Source organism: Acomys russatus, chromosome 19 (genome assembly GCF_903995435.1).
Source record: "Acomys russatus chromosome 19, mAcoRus1.1, whole genome shotgun sequence".
In the NCBI taxonomy this organism is placed as follows: domain Eukaryota; kingdom Metazoa; phylum Chordata; class Mammalia; order Rodentia; family Muridae; genus Acomys; species Acomys russatus.
The window spans coordinates 41,968,172-41,991,320 of NC_067155.1; the positions used below are offsets into that span (position 1 = coordinate 41,968,172).

General features: G+C 49.9%; 2 protein-coding genes across 2 annotated transcripts; both read right to left on the reverse strand.

The window, feature by feature from the left end:
- Positions 1-8: 8 nt before the first annotated feature.
- On the reverse strand, positions 9-2,864 carry Abhd11 (abhydrolase domain containing 11). The gene is made up of 6 exons (XM_051161339.1): positions 2,661-2,864; positions 2,390-2,525; positions 1,379-1,552; positions 1,041-1,211; positions 718-899; positions 9-462 (listed from the first exon to the last, which is right to left on the reverse strand). The coding sequence occupies exons 1-6, from the start codon at positions 2,774-2,776 to the stop codon at positions 330-332; spliced, it is 912 nt and encodes a 303-aa protein (XP_051017296.1). The 5' UTR covers positions 2,777-2,864; the 3' UTR covers positions 9-329.
- An 18,341-nt stretch (positions 2,865-21,205) lies between these two features.
- Cldn3 (claudin 3) lies at positions 21,206-22,177 on the reverse strand. Its single transcript, XM_051161347.1, has one exon. The coding sequence runs from the start codon at positions 22,021-22,023 to the stop codon at positions 21,364-21,366; it is 660 nt and encodes a 219-aa protein (XP_051017304.1). The 5' UTR covers positions 22,024-22,177; the 3' UTR covers positions 21,206-21,363.
- Between the last annotated feature and the right edge of the window lie 972 nt (positions 22,178-23,149).

Genomic DNA, 23,149 nt, shown 5'->3' on the forward strand with positions numbered 1-23,149 from the left:
CCCACAACTCTAAGGGGACTGTCTTTAATCATTAAAGTGTTGGACCCCCTCTGTGCCCCTTAGCCCTCTCTGTGCCCACCTGAGCTTTTCTGTGGGGAAGCAAAGGAACAAGTTGCCTGCTCTTTTAAAGAACCACTGCTTTTGTTTGTTTTTTTGTTTTTTTCTCTTTTTGGTTTTTCAAGACATGGTTTCTCTTGTAGTCCTGGCTGTCCTGGGACTCACTCTGTAAACCAGGCTGACCTCGAACTCACAGAGATCCTCCTGCCTCTGCCTCCCAAGTGCTGGGGATTAAAGGCATGCGCCACCACACCCGGCTAAAGAGCTACTTCTTAAGCCAAGAAGCTGTTGACAGCATCCATGAAGTCTTGGGGTTTGTCGCTGTGGACCCAGTGGCCAGCATTAGACACGGTCTGGATCTGGGCTTGAGGAAAGAGCCGCCTAATCTCCGAGTGGTGGCTGGGTCTGGCCGCCATAGTGAAGCCAATCCAGATGGTGATAAGTGAGAGAGAGAGAGAGAGAGAGAGAGAGAGAGAGAGAGAGAGAGAGAGAGAGAGAACACAGGTGAGAATTAGAGTTACATGAGCCTACATGCCCAGTGGCCTTTCCAGGCTCCCAGATACCCCATGGCCATACCCAAGACCGCCCCTGATCCACACAGGCTCCCACAGTTGGGAGCCAGTAAAACATGCCCCTCCCTGTGGTCCCACACTGGCTTACTGTACATATTTAGAATTTCCACCACACAGAAAGAGAGTAGGCCCCGGGTAGGATCCAAGCTGCTGTGGGAAGGTCAAAATCTTGTCCAAGTGCTGCGCTAAAATATCCAGGTTCACTCTCCAGGAGAAGCGTCCGTCTACCTCCACCAGGTTAGTGAGGAGGAACTGCCGAACACTCGGGTCCTGTTGCAGGGAGGAAGGGGGGATCCGGCAGCCATGAAGGGCTCTCTGTGAGGCCCACGCACCATTTTTTCCTCTGACATGTCTTAGTCTACAACACCACGGTGGGGGGGGAGAGGGGGGGCAAGGGGAGTGTGTTATCACCTTGACAACGGAGCTGAGCTGTTTATCCACCAGTTTTCGGGCCTGGGAATGGGGCACCTTCTCTGGGATATCAACGGCCTTCATGGCTGTTATGAAGTCTCCCAGGTAGGATCCAGGTGTGGTTCCTACTGGGCTAATGTCTACGACGACCAGTCGCTCCACAACATCTGGCTGTTGAGAATCAGAGCACAACAGGTCCCAAACAAACTCACTGTACCTCACTCCAGAGTAGATTCTGGAAGCTGACTGCCAAAGGTGGGGCTGGGTCTCACATTATTAGCTGGGCACTTAAGGTTCACAGTGCATTAAGAGGGGGCCCCGGGGGGAGTGCAGCTCACCTTCTGCAGTGCCAGGAGCATGGCTGTCTTTCCTCCCATGCTGTGGCCAATGAGGACGCAGGGCATCAGGCCCAGCTGTGGCAAGAGGCCCTGGAGGTCCTGACTCATGGCCTCATAGCTTGCGTCTGTACTGTGGGGGCTGCTGCCATGGTTCCGGGCATCCACTGTCAGCACCTGAGGAGTGGGGTGAAATAGGAGGAGTGGTGTTACTCTGATTCTGGAGAATAGAAAGTCTTGTAGAAGCTATGGGGGATTATGTGCGGGCCAAAGGTCACATTTAAAAAAAAAATTTTTTTTTTGAGACAGGGTGTCCATGTATATATAGTCCTGGGTGTTGTGGAACCCTCTTTGTAGACCAGGCTGGCCTCAAACTCACAGCGATCCGCCTGCCTCTGCCTCCCAAGTGCTGGGATTAAAGGTCTGCGCCACCATGCCCAGCTCCCAGAGGTCAGTCTTGAGTGTCTTCTTTAGTAGATATCCACTTATTCCTTGATTTTATTATGTGTGTGTGTGTGTGTGCAAGTATGTGTGTGGACACACATGCCATGGTGTACACATGGAGGTCAAATGACAATTTGAGGTGCCAAGGAGAGAGGACATACAGACCAAAAGAGGAGCCAAGTACCAAGAGAGCACATGGCCAAAATGGCTGGGTTATATAGGAAAGAGAAGCTGTGGGAAGGCAGCGAAGCCGCTGGGCTGTAAAGGCTTATGGTAAGGAGTGGGGGTGACAAGAGCAGAGAGGCGTGCCTGGTAGAGTAAGTCAAGAGAACAGCGTGTGTTTGGTATGCTAACAGGCACCATAAAGGATTAGGATCTGACGGAGGGAACGGTGGAGGTCGTTACCATAAATGAACTAACTGGAAGGCACCTTGCAGGACCAGGCTTCCTCTTAGGTGTTTTCTGGGTTACTGTGCACTGCAACTTTCCATTTACCAGCAAGAGTCCACTGCCCTCCTACTTCCCCTTTAGCCACCGCCCACCCATGCACCGCCCCACCCGGAAGCTCACCCTCCTGCCGGTCCTCTGAACCATCGCCTTGGCAATGGAGTTGAAATTGGTTTTGCTGCCGAAGAGTCCATGCAAAAAGACGATGGCTGGGAGTGTTGTCTCTCCATCTAGAAGCGTATAGGACAGCGGCAGCGGCCTGGAAAGTGGGGTCCACCATGGAGGAAGGGAGAGTGAAGGAGAGAAGGGGCGAGGCCAAAGGAGGGGCGGGGCCAGCCTGGCCGCGTGGGAAGAGGACCAGTGGTGTGCTACCCTCCCGGTGTCCTTGACTGACCTGGGATCGGCGTTTCCTTGGCCACTACTGAACGCGACAGACACCGCTGAGCACCTGGGAGAGGAGGCACCAAGTGTCCCACGGGGGACTCCCCATGCTCGGGCCCAGCGGAGCATGCCCAAACAGCCCACAAAGTGTACTTCCTAGAGATGTCCTGCGCACGCTCCGCCTCCCAGAACCCTGTAGGTTTCTAACTAGGGCTCCGCCTACCTCCCTGCCCCCATCGAGTCACCAATCCAGGTCACGTGGCCTAACATAAACTAGGAGCTCAGTTCAGCCCACTCTTTGCACCATTACCCAATGCAGACGCTTCTTGGGCGGAGCTGTCAATGCTGGCTCCAACCCTCGCACATTACGTTTTTCCTGCAGCCACTTAGAGTCTAGTCTGTAGGACTAACTGTCTTGGTTACGCGCTGGGCGTAGCCATACAACGCTGGCCCTGCCCCTTACACCATTACGCAATTCCTGCAGACACTGCGAACCGCTTAGAGCCTAGCTCCTGACCAGGACCAGGGAGGTGCCATATGGAACTGGCCCCGCCTCTTGGGCATTACACTATCACCTTCAGGCCTGTGAACCCCTGTCACGCCCTGGGCGTGCCACGCCCCTCACTCCACTACTATGTTCTTTGCACCATCAATCGCCATAGCCACTGAAGGACAATTGGATATGGGCTTCTTGGCCACGCTCTGGGCGGAACCATCGGAGACTTGAGGACCGCCCCTTGCATCATTCCTTAATTTTCACTTTCAAACTCCTTGGCCACGCCCTACTATGGGCGGAGCCACAAGAGAACTTGGGTGGTCCCTTGCGTCATTTCGCAATCCCTCAAGAGGCTGCAGCTCCGGAACTTCACCCCTTGGCCCCGCCCTGGACGAAGCCACCTAAGATTCTGGCCCTACCCCTTGCGTCATTACGTAATCCTTTCTGATTCCGTGCGCACCTCCCAGAGCGCTTTGGTAATGCCTTAGGCCAAGCCCCTGTCTTTAGGTAGACGGTAGCCTTCTAGAGTTCCCCCGCTTTGACCAGAGGTCCTCAGGCCAAAGAGCATGGGGCGCGTCCCTGGCAAGCTGAAGGCATCCTTTCTTGGCTGGCGAGCAGACCCTACCTGGCCGGCTCTTCTGTCCTCAGGCACAGCCCTGGGTGGATGCCATGCTCTCTGTGCCGCCAGCAAGGACAGGAGGCGCCAGGAGTGGCTCTTGTTCCAGAGCCTGCCAGCTCAGTGGCGCCATGCTCCGCAGCTGGGGGCAACGTCAGGCTCCCTAGAGCATGAATGCTTTGTTTCTCGAAGTCCTCTCAAGAAACAGCTAGGAGGGAGCTGGAGAAATGGCCCAACAGTTAAGAGACCTGAATGGTCTTCCAGAGCACCAGAGTTCAGTTCCTATAACCCTCATGTCAGATCTCAACTGTGTGTAACTTCAAGATCTGACACCCTAACATAGAAATACAGCAAAAACCCAATGCACGTTAAAACTAAGAGGAAGAGGCTTTCGAGGTCATCTTCACCTTGATGTAGGTCATTATGGAAGACCCAGGATCAACCCCGGGCCAGGGATTTGTGTGTAGTTACAAAAGCCTTGAATAGATATGGCCCCAGATGTGGTGGCACACACTTGTAATGCCAGGACACCAAGGCAGGCGGATCTCTGAATTTAAGGCCAGCCTGGTCTATACAGTGAGTTCCAGGACAGCCAGGACTACACAAAGAAACCTTACCTTGAAAAAGAAAGGGGGAAAAAAAAAAAAAAAAAAAAAAGGAAGAGAGCGCGCACAAGCCAAGACTAGCAACATGCCATTTACCAGCAGGGAAATCACTTCCTACAGGAAGTCTAGTGAGAGTCCATTTTTGGTTCCAGGCCCCTTCTGCTGCGGTGTACCCTTTCACAGTTCGGAGCTGTTTTTGTCATAGCAAACACACCTGCTGGAGAGCCTTCAGGACTCCTTGCCACTATACCTGTGGCATTCGACTGAGATTCCAGTAGCACTTAAAGGCCTCAGTCAAATCCACCCCAGAGTCCACAGCCAAGCACCATATCTTTGGATCTTTTGTTTTGTTTTGTTTTTTTGACGCAGGGTTTCTCCATGTAGCCTTGGCTGTCCTAGACTGGCTTTTTAGATAGGGCTGGCCTCGAACTCACAGAGATCTGCTTGCCTCTGCCTCCCAAGTGCAGCCCAGCATGCCTTTGGATTACCAAGTGACTAGAGAGATGGCCCAGCAGTTAAGAGCTATGACTGTTCTTCCAGAGGAACTGGCTTCATTTCTTTCTTTTACTTTTTTTTTTTTTTTTTAAGATTTATTTATTCATTATGTATACAGTATTCTGCCTGCAGGCCAGATCTCATTATAGATGGTTGTGAGCCACCATGTGGTTGCTGGGAACTGAACTCATGACCTTTGGAAGAGCAGCCAGTGCTCTTAACCTGTGAGCCATCTCTCCAGCCCCTGGCTTTGTTTCTAAGCACCCACATAGCAGCTGACAACTGTAACTCCAGTTCCAGGGGATCCAGTGCTATCTTCTGGCCTCCATGGGCACTTCAAGCATGTGGTGCATGGCCTGGTTTGCACAGTGAATTTCATGATAGCCAGGGCTACATAGAGAGACTCTGTCTCAAACAAAACAAAATAAGACAAACAAAGAATATATTTCTGTGATGGAGTGCTTCCCTCCTACAGCCTTGTGGTCACCTGGCTTGCTCAAGGCCGAACCTGGCAAGCAGAAAAACCAGTTGGAGTGAAGGTCCCAGGTGAACATTCCAGAGAGAATAGTAGTGGGAGGGACGGAGAATTGGAGAATCTGGTAAAAACTCTCTGGGCACAGTCTGGGGATGGCCTGTTGGGGGAGGGTCATCCCAGAGCTGCCCAACCTTTTCCAGCTTGTTGGCCAAGCCTGGGAATATCCGTTGGTTGGCTTCCAGCAACTCTAAGAATGCTTAGAGTACGTTCTCCCACCCTGTGAGGGGTTAAGCACAGGGTCTTGTGCGTGTTGGACAAGGGCTGTGTACTCCTGGGCCATAGCTCCTGGCCCCCACCCCGATATTATACTTTTTTTTTTTTTTTTTTTTTTTTTGGTTTTTCGAGACAAGGTTTTTCTGTGTAGCCTTGGCTGTCCTGGACTCGCCTTGTAGACCAGGCTGGCCTCGAACTCACAGCGATCCTCCTGCCTCTGCCTCCCAAGTGCTGGGATTAAAGGCATGCGCCACCACGCCCGGCTCTTTTTTGTGGTTTTTCGAGACAGGGTTTCTCTATGTCGCCTTGCCTGTCCTGGACTTGCTTTGTAGACCAGGCTGTCCTCGAACTCACAGCGATCCACCTGCCTCTGCCTCCCGAGTGCTGGGATTAAAGGCGTGAGCCACCACCGCCCGGCCCCGCCCCCCACCCCCTTTTATAACATTTATCGTGTGTCTCTAAGTGTTGCCAACATGTGGAGTCAGAGGACAAGTGGTGATCAGTTCTCTCCTTCCATGTAGCTCCCAAGGACTGAAGTCAAGTCATCACCACTGAGCCATCTCGCTCAGTCCATCCTTATTTTATCCCGAAGGAAAGAAAGAACATAGTTACCCAGCTCGAGTCACTAACGTGGTTCAAACTGGATTCCTTCCCAGCCTCCATCTTCCACCTAGTCTAGGGCCCTCATAATTTCGTCATTGCCCTTCAGGCTGCAAAACCAGGACCTAAGAGATATATGTATGTGGCTGGCTGGAAGGCCGAGACACTGCACCCTGGCGGCGAACCAGCGGCAAACCGGCGGCGAGCGGGCGACGAACGGGTTAAAGCTGGAGGCCCGCAAGCGTCCTGTTAACCGCACCTGGCTCAGTATCGGTCACGTGGCCAGGGTTTCACCTGCCCTGCTGGGCAGGGACAATCAGGCTGCTTGTTCCCTAAGCCTGTCGCCATGGTGACAGGAGTGTGCCTGGGGAGGTCACTGGGGGCAAATTCCTGCCTGCTGGCCGGGGCGTGGCAGGGATGTCAGCTGTATTGCAGCTTGTTTAGGGGTTCCCTAAGGGCCCCTGGAGGTTACAGGTTGGGCTCATCCCCCCCCCAAGGGCCCCGGGCCCCACCCCCCACCCCGTCTGTTTTCCCACCTCGCCACCTGAGGTCTTGTTTCTCCATCAACCTGGCTTCTCCCCAGCGTTTGAAACGAGATTGAGAAATCTGTTGATGTTTTCCTGTACGTTCTCTAGGTTAAACCGCCCAAGAGTTAGGAACGTTGCATGACCCACAACGGTTTTTGCTTGTTTATTTATTTGGAATTTTTGTTTTGTCGTCGACTCGCTTTGTAGACCAGGCTGCCTTCGAATTCACAGAGATCCCCTTGCCTCTGCCTCCCGAGTGCTGGGATTAAAGGCGTGCGCTACTACGCCCGGCTAGTTTATTTTATTCAGTGTGTATGGTGGTGGTTGGTTTGTTTTCTGTTTTTGCCTGCATGTATGCCTGCATACCATATGCACGCCTAATGGCAGGAGAGGTCAGATGAAGGTGGCAGCTTCCCCGTGGAACAGGAGTTATGGACAGTTGTGAACCACCTTGTGTGTGGTGGCAGGGGTCCTCTGCAAGAGCAAAAAAAAAAAAAAAAAAAAAAAAAAAAAATGCTCTTAACCACTGAGTCATCCCTTCAGCTCCTGAACACAATTATAATTAAATTGAATATTTATTTATGTTGAGGCAGGGCCTCGTGTAGTTTAGGACGCTGAGAACTGAACCCAGGTCAGAATGGAAGAGCAGTCAGTACTCTTAACGCCCTGAGCCATCTCTCTAGCCCTATTTATTTATTTTTAAGTGTTTGTTTCTATTTATGTATATGTGCCTGTGTGACTGTGTGCCACAACGTGCAAGTGTCCTCGGAGGCTAGAAAAGGGCATCAGATCCTCTGAAGCAAGAGTTACAGATAGTAGCTGTAATCCCAGCACTTGGGAGGCAGAAACTGGTGGATCTCTATGAGTTAGAGTTCGAATCCAGCCTGGTCTACAAAGTGAGTTCAGGACAGCCAAAGCTCCAGAGAGAAACCCTGTTTTGAAAAACCAAACAAACGAGTGAACAAACAAAATAGCTCCAGTGCTAGGGAAGGGCAGCCAGCACTCTTAAACTGCTGAGCTGTCTCTCCACCTCCTTATTCATTTTGTGGTTCTGGGAAAGAAGGCTGGCTTTGAATAGATAAGGACTCTACTCCAGAGGCAGGCTTTTTTTTTTTTTTTTTTTTTTTTTAAAGTGAGCTGTCCCGATGTTTCTCTTCCTGTTGCTGTGGCCAGGGCAATTCAAGGAAGGCAGGGTTTGTTGCAGGTCACAAGTCTAGTGTTCAGTTGGTCACAGTGGGGACGTCACAGCAGTAGGGGCTTGAGGCTCTGGTCACAGTGTATCCACAGACAGGAAGCAGAGAAAGGTGAAACCTGGTGCTTAGCTCGCTTTCTCCTTTTTATCCCGTCCAGGATCTCAGTCCAAAGATTCGCAAAGATTTAGCTGGACAGTGGTGGCAGACACCTTTAATCCTAGCACTTGGGGGCCAGAGGCAGGTGGGGAATCCAGGACAGTCAAGGCTACACAGAGAAACCCTGTCTCAAAAAAAGAAAACAAAACAAACAAACAAACAAACAAAGACTAGAGATTTGTCTGCTAGATGATTGTAGATCCTGGCAGGTTAAAAATTAATGATAGGATGATAGGGCTGGAGAGATGGCTCAGAGGTTAAGAGCCCTGGCTATTCTTCCAAAGGTCCTGAGTTTAATTCCCAGCAACCACATGGTGACTTAACACCATCCATAATGAGATCTAGTGCCCTCTTCTGGTATGCAGGTACATAATAAATCTTTTAAAATTATTTATTTATTTATTTTTGGTTTTTCGAGACAGGGTCTCTCTGGGTAGCCTTGGTTGTCCTGGACTCCCTTTGTAGACCAGGCTGGCCTTGAACTCACAGCGATCTGCCTGCCTCTGCCTCTTGAGTGCTGGGATTAAAGGCATGCACCACCACGCCTGGCCTGAGCAAATCCTTTTTTTAAAAAACATTTATTTATTTATTTATTTATTATGTATACAATGTTGTGTCTGCATGTACAACTACACACTAGAAGAATCATGGGGGTAACCACACTAGGCACAAGCATGCTCACAAATCTAGCAGCCTGTTCCTCTTGAGAAATGCCTTCCTAAAGGTTATAATCCCATTTTAACTGGGTATAGTGGTCGTACACCTTTAATCCCAGCACTCGGGAGACAGAGGCAGGTGGATCACTGTGAGTTCGAGGCCAGCCTGGTCTACAAAGCAAGTCCAGGACAAGCAAGGCTACACAGAGAGACCTTGTCTCGGGAAAAAGAAAAAAACAAAAAAACAAAAAAAATCTTCTCTGCCTGCCGGAGCCTTTGTTTATTGAAGATCTGCTATATGCAGAGATCTGGGATGTAAGAAGGAGCCCAGATCAGCTTAGATGAAACAGATGCTAATACATCTACACACACACACACACACACACACACACATATTTAGGGCTGGAGAGATGGCTCAGCCCTTAAAGGCTAGACTCACAATAAAAAAATTTTTTTAAAACAGAACTTCAAAAACAAGAAAGCTGCCAGCACTCAGGAGGCAGAGCCAGGCAGATAGATGTGAGTTTGAGGCCAGCCTGGTCTACAAAGTGAGTCCAGGACAGCCAAAGTCACACAGAGAAACCCTGTCTTGAAAAAAACAAAAACAAACCCCCAAAACAACAACAAGAACAACAACAAACCCAAGAAATCTGGCCCTGACCCTGGATCACCTAAGCTACATCGAAAGAGACTGTTGAGTAAAAGCCCCGGAGGCTGAGGCGGTGTGAACTAGGTGAATGGGGCTACAGTGGAAGAGAATGTTCTAGAAGTCAGAACGCCATGTAACTATCTCTCTCAGGCAGAACATCCAACCCTTACTAGCTTTTGAGATGGGGGTCTCCATATGCGCCTTAGGCAGGTACAGTGTGTTTGGATGCATGGTTTGAGGGCATGGAGCCCATCTTGAGAGGAAAGACCGGGCTCCAGGAGCTGCTCATGCTGAAAACACAGGAAGCAAAGAGTAATGGGTACTGCTTGCTTCCTCCACTGATTCAGTCCAGCATCTGAGCCCTTGGGATACTAACACCCATGTTCAGGGTGGATATGGCCAACTGGGTTAAATCTCTCTGGGAACGTATTTACAGAGGTGTGTCACCAAGATGATTCTACTTGACAACCCCCAACGCATCAGATTAATCAGTAACATTTCAGCCCTTGGCCCTTAATAGTTTATACCTTCCTCCTCCCTCTATAAAACATGTTTAACTCCCCTCTGACCTCAGACTCTTTTTGTTTAAGACGTAATCCCCAGCACTCGGGAAGCAAAGTCAGGCAGATCTCTGAATTTGAGGGCAGCCTAGTCAACATACAGAACAAGTTCCAGGACAGCCAGAGCTACACAGAGAAAACCTGTCTCGAAAAACAAAAAACAAAAAACAAACAACAAAAAAAGACAGGCTCTCAAATAGCCAAGGTTGATGTTGAACTCAATATGCAGCCTAGGATGGTTTTAGACTCTGGATCCTCAACCTCTCTAATGCTGGGATTACAGGTATGTGATCTGGAACTTTTTTTTTTTTCCAAGACAGGGCCTCTCTGTGTTAGCCTTGGCTGTCCTGGACTCGCTTTGTAGACCAGGCTGGCCTTGAACTTACAGCAATCCACCTATCTCTGCCTCTCGAGTGCTGGGATTAAAGGCCTGTGCCACCACTGCCAGGCTGAAACCCTGGCTCAAAAAACAAACAAACAACAACAACAAAAATGTGACTCAGGGTACATGTTGCTTTTCTAGAGGACCTAAGTTTGTCTCCCAGCACAGCACCTCTAACAAGTGTCTCACAGTGGCCTGTAACTCCAGCTCCGGGGGATCTGACACTCCCTGGATTCCTTGCACGCACACACACACACACACACACACACACACACACACACACATAAGCGCGTGCACGTGCACACACACACGGGGGGAGAGAGAGAGAGAGAGAGAGAGAGAGAAATTAAAAACTAAAAATAAGGCCGTGCATGGTGGCACATGCCTTTAATCCCAGTACTCTGGAGGCAGAGGCAGGTGGATCGCTGTGAGTTCGAGGCCAGCGACAGCCAAGGATACACAGAGAAACTCTGTCTCAGAAAACAAAAACAAAAACAAAAACAAAACAAAACAAAAACACCAAGAAGCTAAACATAAGGTGACCTCTGGCCTCCACACAAGTCCAGGATAGCCAAGGATACACAGAGAAACCCTGACTGGAAAACCCAAAAAAACTAAAAAACTAAAAACTAAACATAAGGTGACCTCTGGCCTCCACACACACAGCATTTACAGATCCTCAGTCTCATATACAGAGATGCACACACATCCACAGACACAATCACACAGACACATGCACACAGATACACATGCACAGACACACGCACACAGAGGCCATTACAGCCATTTCCTCCCTAAGTCTCCTTCTCCAGCCTACTCCTTCCTAGCTCTGTTGGTTTTTATTTCTCGATGGCTCTGGTTGTCCTGTCGTGTCACCCGCCCCCCCGCACCCCCCCCCCCCATCTGGAGTCACTTCTCTGCAGAAATCCGCACCATCTGTCCCAAACCCAGAACACATTACCCTGTTGATCTCTTTTGCTCCTTCCCACATTCAACTGTACCCCCCCCCCCCCATTGAGTCTGTGCTCATGGCCTCAGAGCACATGTGGCTGTTACAGGAGCAGAAAATTGGCCTTGTGTTTCCAAAGCTGAAGCCCTTTGGGGAAAGACAGACAGACAGAGAAAACTCAAGGGACCTCTGAGATTTGTTAAACTTTCCCAACCCTTAGCTGCTCCCAAACTAGCCTCTCCCCCGCCCCCCTTTTCCTTTCTGATGCTGTTTTTTAAGTTTTTATTATTGGGGGGGCTGGAGAGATGGCTCAAAGGTTAAGAGCACTGACTGTTCTTCCAGAGGTCCTGAGTTCAATTCCCAGCAACCACATGGTGGCTCACAACCATCTATAATGTGATCTGATGTCCTAATCTGGCCTACAGGTGTACATGCAGGCAGAACACTGTATACATAATAAATAAATAGATTAATCTTATTTTTAAAAAAAAAGAAGGAAAGGGTTTTTTTTTTTTTTTTTTTTTTTTTTTTTTTTTTTTTTTTTTTTGGTTTTTTCGAGGCAGGGTTTCTCTGTGTAGCCTTGGCCATCCTGGACTCCCTTTGTAGACCAGGCTGGCCTCGAACTCACAGCGATCCGCCTGCCTCTGCCTCCCGAGTGCTGGGATTAAAGGCGTGCGCCACCACGCCCGGCTGGAAAGGGTTTATTTAATAAAAAAGTTTTTATTAATGTTTCTCCCCCTGCCCTGCCTTCGTGAGTGGGTACGTGTGTGTGTGTGTGTGTGTGTGTGTGTGTGTGTGTGTGTGTGTGTGTGTGTTCAGGCTTGTATGGTAAATGCCCTTAGCCACTGAGACATCGCACCTGTCTTCTGCTGTTGGGTTTTGAGATGAGATCTCACGGAGCCTAAGCTGCCTTCGAACTTACTATGTAGCCAAGGATGACCTTAAACCCCAGATCCTCTTGTTCTGCTTCCTAAGTGCTGGGGTTATGGCTTGCAGCACCATGCCTAACTGCTATTTTTTGTTGTGTTGTTTTGTTTTTAGTTTTTGGAGACAGTGTCTTGCTACACAACCCTGGCTAGCCTGAGACTCACTATATATAGTGATACATATACGCATACATACATACATACGTGTGTATATGTATAGATAGGTAAATAGATGACAGATAAGATTGTGTGTGTGTGTGTGTGTGTGTGTGTGTGTGTGTGTGTGTGTGTATGGAGAGAGAGAGAGAGAGAGAGAGAGAATGGTAGATGGATGACACATCAGGCTAGCCTTGTACTTTCAGGGCTCCTCCTGCCTCTGTTTCCTATGTGCTAGGAGCGTTGGAATAATGTTGTTGAGTCCTCTCAACTTTGTTGGATTTTAGGTCCACTTGGGAGGTCTGAAGTTATACTGTTTGTAGCTGTCTCTGCAAGATGAAGCATCAAGGGTCACCGCACAAAGAATTACAGAAAATGTCACTACCCATCTAAGTCTGGTGACAGTCATTTGTAAATGCTGCAATGCCCTAAGCACATATTGTCCCATTCGCTGACTTCTTTTAAATCAACAAGCCACTGTTCCTTTGCTGGACAAATATTTACTAAGTGCCTGCTAAGGACAAGGATGACCTTCATTTTTATATCATTAGGTTTTGCAGGACTGGGGATTGAATTTGGGGCTCAAGCATGCCAGGTAAACACTCTAGCTGCTGAGCCCCAATCCTGGTCCCTCACTGGGGAATTATAAACCAGCCTGCTATACCACTGAATGGTGACATCATCATCATCATCATCATTTTGTGTTTTGTGTTTTTTTGTTTTGGTTTTTCGAGACAAGGTTTTTCCCTATGTTATCTTGGCTGTCCTGGACTCGCTTTGTAAACCAGACTGGCCTCAAACTCACAGCAATCTGCCTACCTCTGCCTCTCAGGTGCTTTTAATCCCAGCACTCGAGAGGCAGAGGCAGGTGGATCTCTGAGTTGAAGCCAGCCTGGTCTACAGAGCGAGTTCCAGAACAGAGAAAGCCTGTCTTCAAAACCCAAAATGGCCAGGTGTGGTGGCGTACGCCTTTAATCCCAGCAGGTGAATCTCTGTGAGTTCGAGGCCAGCCAAGGCTACACAGAGAGACCCTGTCTCGAAAAAAAAAGATCTTATTTATGAGGACTTTTAAGATGGCTTAGTACAAAAACTAACAGGAGATGGATCAGTGGTTAAGAGCATTGGCTATGGCCAGGTGTGGTCGCACACATCTTTAATCCCAGCACTTGGGAGGCAGAGGCAGGTGGATCTCTCTGAGTCTGAGGACAGCCTGGTCTACAAAGTGAGTCCAGGACAGCCAGGGCTGCTACACAGAGAAACCTTGTCTCGAAAAAAACAAAAACAAAACAAGAGCACTGGCTGCTCTCCCAGAGGACTTGAGTTCGATTCCCAGTACCTAGATGGCAGCTCACAACCATCTGTATGCAACTCCAGTTCAACGGGGACTTCTGACCTTCTGATGGCACTAGGTACTCATGTGGTGTACAGGCATATGTGTAGGCAAACTCATCATATACATAAAAATAAATATATCTAGATATCTGGATAGATAGATATCTGGATGGATAGATAGATAGATAGATAGATAGATAGATAGATAGATAGATAGATATCTGGATAATAAAAGTGCTTGCTGCCAAGCCTGAGGACCTGAGTTTGATTCCAAGGACCCACATGGTGAAAGGAGAGAACTGTCTTGCTAAGTTGTCCTCTGACTGCTATGACCCTCTGGGTTTCAGGCAGTCACTACTTCCTTAATTCACCAGCATTTGTTCTAAAGACTTGGGACCAGCTGGGCACGGTGGCGCACACCTGTGATCCCAGCACTCAGGGAGTCAGAGGCAGGTTGATCTCTGTGAGTTCCAGGCCAGCCTGGTCTACAAAGAGAGTCCAGGAGCCAGGTGTGGTGATATAAGCCTTTAATCCCAGCATTCCGGAGGCAGAGGCAGATGGATCTCTATGAGTTCGAGGCCAGCCTGGTCTACAAAGCGAGTCCAGGGCAGCCAAGGTTACACAGAGAAACCCTGTTTTGAAAAGCAAACAAACAGCCGGGCGTGGTGGCGCACACCTTTAATCCCAGCACTCGGGAGGCAGAGGCAGGCGGATCGATGTGAGTTCAAGGCCAGACTGGTCTACAAAGTGAGTCCAGGATGGCCAAGGCTACACAGAAAAACCCTGTCTCGAAAAAAAAAAAAAAAAGAAAGAAAGAAAGAAAGAAAGAAAGAAAGAAAGAAAAACAAACAAAAGGCCTTGGAAGACAATAGCCATGGTGGTCATGAGGAAATCATTAAAGAAATATGATTTGAGGCTGGAGAGATGGCTCAGAGGTTAAGGGCACCGACTGCTCCTCCAGAGGTCCTGAGTTCAATTCCCAGCAACCACATGGTGGCTCACAACCATCTATAATGTGACCTGATGCCCTTGTCTGCCCTGAAGGTGTACATGCAGGCAGAGCACTGTATACATAATAAATAAATAAATAATATATTTAAAAAAAAAGAAATATGATTTGAGTTGCCTAGAATCCCCAGTGAATGTTTAGGGACTTGGTTCAGTGGTAGAGCTTTTGCATAGAATTCCCCAGCAAGGGGCTGGAGGTGTGGCTCAGTGGTAGAGCACCTGCCTAGAATCCCCCACTGAGGGCCTGGGGTGTGGCTCAGTGGTAGAGCACCTGCCTAGAATCCCCCAGTGAGGGGCTGGAGGTGTGGCTCAGTGGTACAACATCTCCCTAGAATACCCCAGTGAGGGGCTGGAGGTGTGGCTCAGTGGTAGAGCACCTGCCTAGAATCCCCCAGTGAGGGGCTGGGGTGTGGCTCAGTGGTAGAGCACCTGCCTAGAATCCCCCAGTGAGGGGCTGGAGGTGTGGCTCAGTGGTAAAACATCTCCCTAGAATCCCCCAGTGAGGGGCTGGGGTGTGGCTCAGTGGTAGAACACCTGCCTAGAATCCCCCATTGGATGTGCAAGGCCCTATTGTGGATCCTGGCACTTCAAAACAAGAAGGTGAAATGGTGAGGGGCTCATAATTGACAAATAATGGGGAAGTTATACTAGAAGGAATGATATCTGGTCTACTTTGTTGGATTTGTGGGGAAACTGAGGTTAGGGGAGGGTGGGAAGCACCTTCTCATCATCATCACTTCATGAAGCTCAGGGCCTTCCAGCATCACTTTTGCTGTGATTAAAAACCCCTCCATGAGGCTGGGGACAGGACTCAGCAGTTAACAGCCTGTACTGCTCTTGCAGGGGGTCTGAGTTCATTGCTGTAACCTCACTGGGTATCTCACAACTACTTGTAACTTTAGCCTCAAGGGATGTGACACCCTCGTATGGCCTTTGCTGGCATCTGTACACATTCCAACATACCCCCCAGGTGTGGTGGCATACACTTTTAATCCCAGCACTTGGGAGGCAGAAGCAGGCAGATCCCTGTGAGTTTGAGGCCAGCCTGGTCTACAAAGTGAGTCCAGGACTGCCAAGGCTACACAGAGAAACCCTATCTCGAAAAACTGAACAGAGCAAGAACAAACAAACAAAAGGGCTTAACTGCTGAGCAATTAAGAGCACTTGCTGCTCTTGCCAAGACCCAGGTCCCTTTTGCAACACTCACATGGTAGCTCACCACTATTTCCAGGAGACACAGTGTTCTTCTGGACTCTAAGAGCACTAGGCATGCGGTGGTGCACCTACATACATGCAGGCAAAATATGCATATAATTTTTGACAGGATTTCTCTGTGTACCCCTGGCTGTTGTGGAACTCAGTCTGTAGACCAGACTGGCCTGGAACTCACAGAGATCTGCCAAAGACAAAAGCAAACAGCCGGGCATGGTGGCACACGCCTTTAATCCCAGCACTGGGGAGGCAGAGGCAGGCAGATTGCTATGGGTTCGAGGCCAGCCTGGCCTACAAAAGTGAGGCCAGGACAGCCAGGACTGTTACAGAGAGAAACCCTGTCTTGAAAAACAAACAAAACAAAACAAAACAACAACAACAACAACAAAAAACCCACCAAAAAAAAAAAAAAGAAAAGAAAAAGCAAGCAAACAAATAACGTACAGCTGGGACAGTGGGACAACATCATCTGTTTTACAGATCTGAGCTAAAGGTACACAGGTTCTGCAGAGGTCTCTCAGCCAGCATCAGGAGCCTCATTTCTGGCTTGCTTCTTTACCAGCTTGGCAAAACCCAAGCATGTTGGCTTGGGTGACCTTTCCTGGATTGCTGGCAGGGCATGGAGGAAAAAAAAAAAAAAGGCGGCTGTTTAAAGCTTACTGAAGACCTTGAGAGCCACAGTAAACACTGCAATTGAGTCTGATGAAGCCTTTGCTTTTGGGTCCCTGCAGCAGGAAGAGCTCAAACTGGTGTGGCAAGACCGGGGTGGCCCAAGGCAACAATTTGACTGCAGGGCTTGGAACTGGGTATTCTAAAGAAACTCAGTGATTTTTTTTCCCAAAGGCAGTCACCAGATTTGTATCTCTAAGCTCCTGGGTGGCTAGATGTACTAAAACATGCATAACAAAGATGCAAATTAATTAATCCCCACTAAACCCAGCATGGTACCTGGTACTCTTTTGTTGTGTTTTCTTTGTTGGTTTTGAGACAGGGTCTCACTAAGTAGCCTAGACAGGCCTGGAACTCACTCTGCAGAAGTAGACAGGCCTTAAACTCACTAAGATTCACCTGCCTCTTTCTCTAGAGTCCTAGGATTAAAGGTGCTTCTTGTCCCCCCTTTAATTTGAGAATGGTCGTCCCTTTGTAGAATAGGCTGGTCTAGAACTTGTGAAGATCCTTCTGCTGCCTCTGCCTATCAAGATGTGTGTCGTTAGACTGATTCTCTCTCTCTTTCTCTCGTTAGGAACTGAACCAAAGGCTTCAGTCATGCTAGGCAAGTGTTCTCCTGCTAAACCCCAGCCCCAGTCCCTCTAACAATGAGCTCTGCTAACTACTTAGACCAGGCTGGCCTCCAGCTGAGAGATCAGCTTGCCTCTCCCTCCTGAGTGCTGGGGTTAAAGGCATGCACCACCACCATCTGACTATTCTGTTGATCTTTCTTTCTTTCTTTCTTTCTTTCTTTTCTCCCTGAGACAAGGTTTCTCTGTGTAGCTTTGGCTGTCCTGGACTCGCTTTGTAGACCAGGCTGGCCTCGAACTCACAGCAATCCACCTGCCTCTGCCTCCCGTGCTGGGATTAAAGACGTGGGCCACCACACCCTGCATCACCTGCTTTCTTTCTTTCTTTTCTTTTTTTTTGAGACAGAGCCTCGTATAGCCTCGGCTGCCCTCCAACTCACTGTGTAGTCCAGGCTGGCTTTGAACTCATGATCATCCTGCTTCAGCCACCTCTGAGATGAGATTACAGTCAGGGCACACACTTGGTCCCAACACTCCTCTCTCCGAAGCTCTTCTCATCCGCCCCTTGCTCTTCCCTGGCCTTCCTCCCCTCCGGGATAGAAGACTAGTTTCCTAGGGGATGATGCTCACGGTTGGTCATTAGCACACTCCTCTCCTAGGACCTTATGAGGAATGAACTAAACACTATTAATAGCAACCCCCGTTTCCTCTTCCTTAGGTCACCCTGATGTCAGCATGCTGGCATTCCTTAGGGAGGAGGAGGGGCTTTAGGCAATCTTTTGGCACTGGGCACACTGGAACCTGCCTCTAATACCAGATGCTGAGGTAAGAATGAGCAGCAGGTGAGCCCCAGGCTACCTTGTCTCAAACCAAACCCAATATCAAGTTCGTTTGATCCAATGTTGCTGTGACTCTCTTTCCCTCCCAAGTCACCATAGCTCAGCAGCCTTCTCCAGCCTCTCCAGGAGTCCTTTTTAAAAAAAATTTTTTTTTAATTAATTAATTTATTTATTGTATATGAGTGCTTTATCTGCCGAAGAGGGCATCAGATCACATTACAGATGGTCGTGAGCCACCACATGGTTGCTGGGAATTGAACTCAGGACCTCTGGAGAAGCAGGCAGCGCTCTTAACCACTGAGCCATCTCTCTAGCCCAGAAGTCCGTCCTTTCTTTCTTTTCTTTTTTTTTCTTTTTTTTTTTTTTTGGAGACAGGGTCTTTCTGGTTAGCCTTGGCTGTCCTAGACTCAATTTGTAGACCAGGCTGGCCTCGAACTCACAGCGATCCACCAGCCTCTGCCTCCCAAGTGCTGGGATTAAAGGCATGCACCACCACACCCGGCCCCAGAAGTCCTTTCTTAAGGCACGTCACTTGCACTCATTGTCAAAGTGCCCAGCCTCCCACTCACTTTCCCCTCCACCTCTGTCCCCAGCATTCAACATTCTTGCAAAGGCCACTCACAGGCATCTTGCTGTCCAAAACCCAGTCTCTTCCCCAGCCCTCATCTTCCCTGGCCCTTTCCGTGTGCAAACACTGCTGTTCATCCCTAGTTCCTTAAACTTTTTCTTTTTTTTTCCTTTTGGTTTCTAGGCTGAGCTCTTCATTCTCTGGTTTCGGCTGCCATCTGTATGTTAATGACTCCTGGGTTTACAATGTCTCTGGTACATTCATTCTTCTTCCTGTTTCCTGGATCGTCTTACCTGGACAGTCTTAGCCTGATCAACTCTTACAGTCCTCAGCGAACCTCCTCAGGCCCCACCAGGAACCTGAGCTGCTATTTGTACCTGTTCCATTACCAATAACCTAAGGCCGAAAGTTTAGGCTATTTTGTTTTATCTTATTTTGTCTTTTCCGGACAAGAGTTTCTCTGTGGAATCTTGGATGTCCTGGAACTCCCTCTTGTAGACCAGGCTATCCTTGAACTCAAAGATCTGCCTACCTCTGCCTGCTCTGAGGTTAAAGGTGTGCGCCACCACCTCCTGGCTCAAGTTGAAGCTGTCTTCTCCCCCTCACTCTAACACCCTAGTGGCTCTGGAGTTTTAAGAATCTGGCTTCCTTAAAAAAAAAAAAAAAATAATAATAATAATAATCTGGCCTTCCTGGGCCGGGAATGGTGGTACATGCCTTTAATCCCAGCACTTGGGAGGCAGAGGCAGGTGAATCTTTGTGATTTCGAGGCCAACCTGGTCTACAGAGCGAGTTCCAGGACAGCCAGAGCTACATAGAGAAATCCTGTCTTGAAAAACCAAAAAATAAAAAATAAAATAAAGCCGGGCGTGGTGGCGCACGCCTTTAATCCCAGCACTCGGGAGGCAGAGGCAGGCGGATTGATGTGAGTTCGAGGCCAGCCTGGTCTACAAAGTGAGTCCAGAATGGCCAAGGCTACACAGAGAAACCCTGTCTCGAAAAACAAAATAAATAAATAAATAAAATTTAAAAAATAGTCTGGCTTCCTTAACTCATCACTCATCCACTCACTCCTGGACATCACTGTCTCACCCTAGATGGGGTCCCTTTAGCGTTTTTGACTGTGTTCCTCAAGTTTCTTTCACTTTTTTTTTTTTTTTTTTTTTTTTTTGCATTTTGTTTGTTTGTTTGTTTGTTTGAGACAGAGTCTCCTTACGCAGCCCGGGCTAGTCTGGAATTCTATAGACCACACTGGCCTCGAACTCACAGGGATCCTCCTGCCTCAGAGTGCTGGGATTAAAGACATGCTCCAACACACCCATTTTGGCTTTCTTTAGACAAGTCATGCACAAACCCAGGCTGGCTTTGAAACTGATATGTGAGCCAGGCGTTGTAGTCAGCCTGGTCTTCATCCTGAGTGCCAGGATAGCCAGGCTCTCTATGTAGAGAGAATCTGTCTCAAACGAACAAAACAAAAACAAACAAACATACAAAAACAACACACACACACACAAAAAAAAAAAAAAGAAAGAAAGAAAGAAAAGAAAAGAAAGAGAGAAAAGAAATTGATACGCGGTGGAGAGAACGCGTAATATTTCTGTGTGCTCTTTCCAAGCGCTCCCACCCTTTTAAAACATAAGAACCTGGGAACCTGTTTTCCCATCGAGGGCCCTGCGTCAGCTCCTTTTCCTTTATTCCAAGAGCAAGTGCCTCGCTTCTCGGCTTCGGTAAAACTAGTTCCCTTCCTCCCTTGAGGGCACCGGGAAGACGGTGGCGGTGGCGTACCTTTTCCCCTTCACCTCTCCCCCTCCGGGTCAGAAGAGGTCCTTAATCGTTCCTTTTAGCCGTGCCCCCTCCCCTGCTGTGAAAGGGAACCCAAGCCGCTCAAGTGCTCTACCAGTGAACCACACCCCCGTCGCTCAGACGTCCTTTTGGTGAGAGAGAGACATTTGATCCAAACAATAGGTCTTTTTGTTTGACGTCTCCAACTACGAAATCCCGGTACAGAATGTAGTTCTTTAACCTGAACATCAGCCACCCAAAAATGCCCAGAGCAAGTCTCTGAATCCAAGCTCCAAGCGCAAACCGAATAGGACATTTCCGGAAAAGAGTCCCTGTCGTCTTCCCCTTGCCTTCTCCAGCCACGTCCCTCGGAAGCCCTCTGGCCGGATTGCTAGATAAGCCTGGCTATCTCCTTATAGGCTCTCTGGAGTTCCGTCCCGGAATACCTCCCAAGTGTTTCCCACCCACTGAGCTCCAAACTCACTGTGTACCCAACACTTTCTCCTTACTGAACCTGTATGCTGTTTGAGGCTCACTGCCCACGGTGAGGGCTATCCTAGGAACACTCCCCAGCAGGTGCCCAATAGGGAATGTGGTAGCCTGTGGGGCGGTCAGGATAAGGAGGCTCCAGCAACTGCAAAAACGAAAGGTTTTTTTTATTGAAAAACATGAAACGGCCCGTTTTATGGTTGCCTGTCTCTGCCCACTGTGAGCCTTCCGGCTGCGGGGCTGGCGAGTAGCTGCGATGGCCACCCAAGCCCTGTACTTGGGAAGGGCGAGGTTTCTTTGTCCAGACGGCTTGGACGGTTCCTAGGCCCGGTTAGTCAGGTGGCAGCCAGAGAAGGGAGTGGGGGGCGGGGGACGCCAGGCTGTCTGTCCTCTTCCAGTCTAGCAAGCCGACTGCGGGGCGTCTGTAACCATCTGGAAGGTGGGGTGGTCTCCGACGCGAGGCAGCACGCTGGACTTGTGGGGTGCTTCGATTGCTGGTAGTGGTGATGGTGCTGTCTGAATGCAACCGGCCCCTCAGACGTAGTCCTTGCGGTCATAGGCGGTGCCGGTAGCGGTGCCAGGCCCGGTGGATCGGGGCGCAGAATAGAGGATCTTGGTGGCAGCGTACTTCTCGCGCGGTGGGCAGGAGCAGCACAGCAAGGCGCCCCCTAGTAGCTGCAGCGCGGAGGCAGCCCAGCCCACGTACAGCCCAGCTCCCATCTCCCGCTTCTGGGCTTCGGGGACCAGCGGGTTATAGAAATCCCTGATGATGGTGTTAGCCGACCAGGACACCGGCACTAAGGTGAGCAGAGCCGCCAACAAGAAAAGCACTCCCGCCACGATAGTGATCTTGGCCTTGGCCGTCTCGTCTTGTACGCAGTTGGTACACTGGGCGCCCACGAGCGCCACGAGGAGCCCGAAGACGGCCAGCAGGATGGACACCACGAGGAGGGCTCGGGCGGCCTGCAGGTCCTGCGGCAGGGCCAGCAGCGAGTCGTACACCTTGCATTGCATCTGGCCGGTGCTCTGCACCACACAGTTCATCCACAGGCCCTCCCAGGTGATCTGCGCTGTGATGATGCTGCTGCCGATGAATGCAGAAACGCGCCACATGGGAAGGGCGCAGCACACGATAGTGCACAGGCAGCCCAGCCCGGCCAGCGACGTGCCGGTGATCTCCAGGCCCATGGACATGGTTGCTGGACTTAAACCGGCTCGGCCTGGCAGCTCCGGGAGTTGGGAGACGAGGGATCGCGGCCGGTGACCTGAGAACCAACTGCCCTGAGAAGATGGACGGACGACTGTCGCCGAGTCCGACGGGTGAATGGCAAAGGAAGGAACGCGCTAACGGCTCCTCTGCTGGGGCTCGCACGGAGGCTGCCCTTGCACCTGCTTGTAGCTTTGGAGGCTGGCTTCTGAGATTGGGTTGGCTCTAGAATGGGGGTGGGTTGGATTTAGCTTGATGCCCAGAGGAGGAGGGTGGAGCTCGCTCTCCCGGCCCAAGGGATAGTGACGTGTGTCCCGTCCAGTCCGGTCCGTCCTCCTCCAACCCCTTCACCCTGAGAGGACAGACCTAGCCAGAATCCGAATGCTGGTGGGGGCCGAGGGAGGGCGGGATCCTCTGAGATCCCTCCCTTCTCAACCTCCCCTAGCTCCTTAACGAATTCTCTGGAGACGTACAAAGTGGGAGGGGCGCTTCGGGGATTTGAAGTTCAAATCACCAATTGTAAACTGCTTGGCTCTCTTGCCCCCAACCTCCGTCCTCTCCAGCGCGGGTGGCGTAGGATGGGGGCGCGGCTAATTCCTCTGGACAGCCGGGACTGGGAGGACCCAGGTGTGGGCGAGGCCGAGGCTGTTTGTCACTGTAGGTGGAAGGAATTGTTATCACCTGCTCCGGGTCCCTCCAGCTTTGAGGCAAGCCCGATGCAGGCTGGTGGTGTTGTCTATATACAGATATACTGCCCATCTGAAAAGCCCACCACCCACCCCAGGGACAGGTGTTGAGTTCAAATTCTTTTTATTTTATTTTATTTTTTTGTTTTGTTCTTTGGCTTGTTTGTTTTTGGTTTTTCTTTTCTTTTCTTTTTTTTCCTCTTTTTTTTGAGACAGGGTTTCTCTGTGTACCCTTGGCTGTCCTGGACTCACTCTATAAACCAGGCTGGCCTCGAACTCACAGCAATCCACCTGCCTCTGCTTCCCGAGTGCTTGGATTAAAGTCGTGCGCCACCACGCCCAGCCCGAGTTCAAATTCTTGTCCAGCCCCCTCATGTGACCCGGACTGGTGGCAGGCCTATGTGGCTTAACTCGTTTGCTGTCCCAC